Source organism: Hyalella azteca, unplaced genomic scaffold, assembly GCF_000764305.2.
Source record: "Hyalella azteca isolate HAZT.00-mixed unplaced genomic scaffold, Hazt_2.0.2 contig4236, whole genome shotgun sequence".
Lineage (NCBI taxonomy): Eukaryota > Metazoa > Arthropoda > Malacostraca > Amphipoda > Hyalellidae > Hyalella > Hyalella azteca.
This window is the reverse complement of record NW_025934457.1, coordinates 9,228-15,506: the sequence shown is the minus strand read 5'-3', so window position 1 is coordinate 15,506 and position 6,279 is coordinate 9,228. Positions and strand designations below refer to the sequence as shown.

Below are 6,279 nucleotides of genomic sequence, written 5' to 3'. Positions count from 1 at the left end.
GAGGTGTAGGGGCCAAGAGGGTGGGGAGGGTATAGGAAGGCGAGGCCTGAGCGCAGTCAAGGCAGCGATTGTTCTCGGGTTACCGGCAGTCGCCGAGGGTTTCAAAAACATGGATAACATCTGGATTATGGACGAAACTAGATCGAATTTTTTTCTGATCAAGTAAATATATTTTTTCTAGGCAACAATACATTTTTTCATGTCAAAGATGAATTTTTATGGCAAGGATATATTTTTCACGTCAAGGATATATATTTTTATGTCAAGAAAATATTTTTTTCACGTCAGTGATAGATTTTTTAAGCAAAGAATGTATTTTTTTCAAGTTAAGGATATGATTTTTTAAGTTTTATAAATGAATGCATGTAATATTTTTTTTACATTTCCTTATTTTGAACTGTAAAGTGCTGTTTTATCATTTTTAAACCAAAAATATGCAATTGTGGTAAAGAGGCCAGGCCACTTTTTACAAAATAGTGTTTCATTAAAAATTGAATAACTCTATAGGCGTGTAATTCACATCATACATTCCTCATTAGTTGTACCTTTAAACAAAACAAAGAACTACCTTGTACCAATCAAAACTTCATCAAAATTTTAATTTAAAAAAGGGAGGGCCCGCTGCCCCATGTTACCTTTAAATTGTATCTGATTTTAAATTGTCGATTTAAGATGTTTCTCTAGAGGTAAAGATTCAATGATTTATATTTCTGTTATTACTCTGTGAACGCTATTATCCAATTGTTATTTTGTGTCATAATCTTAATTCAAGATTTTTATGCTTTTAATTTTTTTATATTCGTACGTATGGATTCTAATAGCATTCCCGTAACCTATAATGCATTGAGTGCGCAATTTTTACGATGGAAATTGTCGGAAGAATTTTCGCTAGAGAGAGAGAGGGAATAAATGAGCAAGAGATGATGAATTTAAAATCATAACCAACAATTAATTGCGTTGATGGCGTTTGAATTCAGTAATTCAGTACTTTGTTTGAAATATCGCCTAAAAAAGTAGGATTAAATACAAGGTATTTTCAAGATTCAAAGTTTAGTTTTCTTCCAAATTGCTTTGGAAATGGACATGTTTTTTTTAAAGCGCCAGCCACCGGTTTTTCATACTGTTAAGTGAAGGAACTGTATCCTCATATATTAATCAGTTACCTCTAAACTTTTTCGATTTTACTTAAAGTACGAGATATGATTTAGACCAGAGGTTTTCTTGATTTTGTGTCCACACGATCGAGGACGATCTTCTAGAAAGAGGGGAGATGTCCAGTGTCAATCTGGCGTCTCATTATATTATAATTTATTATAAGATTATATCAACCGTAATTGAGAAGTAATATTCACTTGACGTGATAAAGATTGATGGAAACGTACTAGACTTGAGTCAGCATGGACAACATCACGTGATAGTTCACGCGATCAAGACCTTAGTACAAAGTAGTGGGCGGAAGCCGTGATCCTATAAAAGGGCTGGGAATCTTAGTAAGCGCCCGCAGAAGCTGGCAAGTACGCACGCCGCAATGTAACTAGCGTTAGAGCTACTCCGACCTAACGGTCGACGTCTTAGCCTTTTACCGGTATCCTCTTACTCGTGTATTACCTCACGTATCAAGATAAGTTCTCTAGACAGATAGTGTCTTAGGGTACGCACACAGTGAAAGCCGGTTTGCCCGCGCGGGCAACCTGCTCCAACCTGCCACAAGAATGAACATAGGATAATAATGTAAGTGTTCACAATGAAAACCTGTACGAATAGGCTTCAGTATTCTATGATTTCAGGCGCCAGCCTGAGCAGGTAACCAGCACGCTGGCAACCTGCTTTCACTGTGTGCGTACCCTTACGGTCAGCTATTGCAATACGCTATTGGCAGAGCTGGGCAACGCTACTTTGAAATGTAGCGGCGCTACCGCTACCGCTACATGCTCTAAATGTAGCGGGCGCTACCGCTACCGCTACAGTAAAATGTAGCGCCGCTACATTAGCCGCAACAATGGCTAAAATTATTGGAAATCTCTAAATATTTATTGTTCTGCTATTGGGATTTACTCATAAACATTTATTGATAATAAAACATTTTCAAAACATATCAATGCAACTTTATTGTAATAAAACTAACCGAACTAGTACACGGTTTAGATACTGTAAATAAAAGTTAGTTATTTTTATGTTTTACCTTCCCTACATGGATGCATGTCTACTTTAATCTACCAATCTCAAAAATTATCCACATATACATATAAAAAATCAGTCTTTTATTTGCATATATATGTGGATTTTTTAGATAGGTAGATTAAAGTAGAAATCTATGTAGGGAAGGTTAAACATAAAAATAACTGTAAGCAAACTGAAACATGAAAAAATACCTGTAAGTGGTAACTGGTAACAACTTAACAAGTAACAACTAACATGTTGACACTAGTAACAGGCTGAGGTTGACAACATTAAACCGAAATCTTTCGTGCAGTTTTATTCTGTAATTTATATTATGTATGTATCATGCTGGTTTTCAATAATATTTAATACTATTAAGTAAAATCTAAAGGCTTTATCTATGAATGTAGCGGTAGCGCTGTAGCGGCAAACCTCGTATCGCTACTTAAATATGTAGCAGGCGCTACCGCTACCGCTACTGAAAATGTAGCGGCCGCTAGTAGCGCCCGCTACATGTAGCGTGCTACTGCCCACCTCTGGCTATTGGAAATGCGCAAATGTAGTAACCAATAAATATTTCTGACAAGGCTCTCAACACACAAATTCACGTAAGCACTGGTGTGTCAAGTAAAAGCACATAAGCACTTAAGCCAGGAAAAAATTCAAAAATAAATAATATATTATATTGAATTATTGGAAGGTTAATCAGTACTTTGTATCGTTTCGCAGGTCAAAATTAAAATTAGAATCGATTTATGAACTATAGACATGCCAGGTTTGATATATAATGGAGCGTAAAAATTTAATTTTTGACTTCACAAATTTACCTATAGAATAGAATCATATGTAAGTTAAATTCTACAATTTAAATCAATATAAAATGCAATCAATATAGTAAATTCAATAAAGGTAAACAAAAATTAAGTAATTTTTTTTGTCACCATTGAACCGTCGTTTGATCAAAATGTGAAAATTATTTTAAACTATGTTACACAAATTTTTCTCCGTTGATGAATTTTTTTAGACAATAAAAGCTCCCATGAATATTATTCTTAGTACGGCTACAAGCTTAACTGCATTGAAATGCCAATTTTGTTTCACGACATTATTCAAGCTTGATCAATGTTTTCATCTGTTTTGACATCAATTTAATTGGTAAACAGTTAATTTAAATAAAAGAAATTTCGTGAAAAATTGTTATTACAAGCCATCTCTGAGTAGCCATGCCGATTGACAGAATAAACGGGAAAGCATTTGCTAATTCATACCGAACTCTCAATTCTTCGCAACTCATTACGGACAAATTCAACTACTGTGCCAGCGCTATTCTTAACAAAGATATAATTAAAACGAGTTTATTTTTGCACGTGGGTATTACGCTTTTTCACGCGTGCAGGCTGGTTGGAAAAATTTACTAATGCAAAGTTAAATAACTTTCATAAGTACTCTGATCATGAATTCGTATATTTTTAAGTAGACTTTCACATTAAAATGGAGAAAATATGGTGATCTTATGCAGTAAAAATATAAAACAATATTAATTCACCAAAGCCTCCAAAACTTATGTACGAAATTACATGATTGTTAAAAAGTCTCTTCCAAGAATAGTTGTTCATTAGCTATGAGTTAGACCCTAACGCAATCAACAGTTGAGTTGTAATCAACAGTTGGGTCGTCATAATCAACAGTTGGGTCGTTATAATCAACAGTTGGGTCGTCGTAATCAACAGCTGGGTCGTCGTAATCAACAGCTGGGTCGTCGTAATCAACAGCTGAGTCGTCGTAATCAACAGCTGGATCGGCGTAATCAACAGTTGGGTCGTCGTAATCAACAGCTGAGTCGTCGTAATCAACAGCTGGATCGTCGTAATCAACAGTTGGGTCGTCGTAATCAACAGCTGAGTCGTCGTAATCAACAATTGGGTCGTCGTAATCGACAGTTGGGTCGTCGTAATCAACAATTGCGTCGTCGTAATCAACAGCTGAGTCGTCATTATTAGCAGTTGCATCGTCGTAATCAACAGTTTAATTCGTCACTGCCGTCGCTGCAGTGCGGGACGTCATCGCATACGTTCTCTTCCGCGACGCACAAGCCGTCTGGACACACATGACTCGTGCAGTCTGTAAAAGTGCGTCAAGTGAGTACATATTCACAGGTACATTACTAGAGTAAATAAATATTTACCGAAGGTATGACTACACGAGAATATAGGCTATAGTTTCCCGATATACTGAATTGTATCCAATGTGAATGGTGCACTTAAGAACATTTCAATGGATACTTAAGAACGATACACGCATACGAGTTCATGCATATGTCGGCGTCGGTGAAATTACTAATGAAAATTTGAATGATTATGAATACTTGATTATTTTGAATATTCAAATATTTTGAGTATATGAAGAATAATGGATAACCATCGTTTGGCTTCTGAGCAGTGAGCATCCGATCAAGCAAGCATGGTGACAGAAATCAAATGCTATTGCTTTGACAAGGCTCGATGATATTCTTAGTTTTCATAATATTCATTTGCGTGAATTGTTCTCTAATAAATAAGCAAAGTCATTTAAAACACGATAACAAATTACAAATCAAGTCATAGCTTATTTAAAATACTAGAGTAAGAGAAGATTCCACAATAATTTTAATTTATTCAATGGTTGTCCAACCACTAATCTCACGAAGTTGGGGCAGAAGGGCGTTGGGATCGGAGATCTTGGGATCATGAATCTCCTCAAATTTCTTGCGTTGCTCATACTTTATTTTGAATTGAGTAGAGAGGATCTTGGTTTGAGAAGATGCAGGATCTTGCAACACAAATTTATATAAAAATTTTATTAAAAATTGTCAAAGAATATTCAAGTAGCACAAAATTTTTTCTTAATTTTTAAAAAATTTGATACAATATGAGAATTATAACCATTTAATAGAAACCAGGTAAAAATTTTACACACATTTTATTAAACATGAAAATTTCACTCAGTTTTGGCCAGTTGCATTTAATTTGCCGCTCTATTCTGGTACGATTTCGAATGTATGGTTCTGTTCTAACGAAATTCTTTCAACTTCCGCAATGAAGTTTGATGGTACACCCCACATTTTATACTTACCGCATTCATCTTCATCAGAACGGTCGGAGCAATCCTCGCGGCCATCACAGCGCAATTCCTTCTTTATACAGACCTTAGATTTCGCACACTGAAAATCTTCATCACTGCAGCCTGTTGTACAGTTTTTTCATTAATTATTTCAAAAATTAAACTAGCAAAGCGATTCTCCGACATGAAAACTACAGATACAACGCCCTACCATGTATGACATTCATTTGTTATCGTTTCAGATACGGGAACTTGTCTGGTTCGACTGAAAATCTTAACTATCAAAATATGAACGTGTTTCGGTCAATAGCCGGACAGGATTGTTAATATTACCAGACAGGAGTTAGGAACAGTGGATTGCTCAAAACATTTATAAATATACAATAAAAACCCCATGAGTTCCACTAATGTAGTGCTTTTTTAATGTTCATTAAGAAATTAATAGGTAATATACAGTAGGTAGGTCAGGAGCTTGCAATGAAAAATATCGAAACGACGGGGGATTTCTTGATGCCTCTCTTGCATGCTACTTTAGATTAATAGAGCACAACGACATTGTTACGCTAATGACTAAACCATTGCTTACATATAGCTCTACTGACAGGTCCATATTATATCTAACTTAGATAAGATACATGCAATTATATAGACGTAATTACTGCGACTGATTGAAAAGTATTGATGAAATTAGTCAAACCAGTTGAGTTTGATTATACAAAATGAATGAATGATTGTACAAGATTACAAGATTAATGAATGATTGTTCAAGAATACAAGCTGAATGAATTATTTTACAAGGTAACAGGATGGATGAATCATTGAATGACTGTACAAGATCATGAGATGAATGAATGGATGATTGATCAAAAATTGTGACCGTTCACTAGAGTACACATGCATCAATAGTATAACTTGAGTACGCACGGCAGTTCTGTTCGTCGCTTCCATCAACGCAGTTCATTTCGCCATCGCAGACTTGGTGGCGGCTCACGCAAGAACCATCGCCACACTGGTGGTGAA

General features: G+C 35.6%; 1 protein-coding gene across 2 annotated transcripts; it reads right to left on the bottom strand.

Annotated features, from left to right (window-relative positions):
- Positions 1-2,658: 2,658 nt before the first annotated feature.
- On the bottom strand, positions 2,659-6,279 carry LOC125177700 (LDL receptor repeat-containing protein egg-1-like). 2 transcript variants are annotated; one of them, XM_047879939.1, is made up of 4 exons: positions 6,184-6,279; positions 5,272-5,382; positions 4,831-4,968; positions 2,659-4,281 (listed from the first exon to the last, which is right to left on the bottom strand). In XM_047879939.1, exons 1-4 carry the CDS (start codon positions 6,218-6,220, stop codon positions 4,178-4,180), a joined length of 390 nt encoding a protein of 129 aa, XP_047735895.1. In that variant the 5' UTR covers positions 6,221-6,279; the 3' UTR covers positions 2,659-4,177. The 2 variants fall into 2 exon arrangements, with proteins under 2 accessions (XP_047735895.1, XP_047735896.1); XM_047879940.1 differs by having other exon boundaries at positions 4,843-4,968.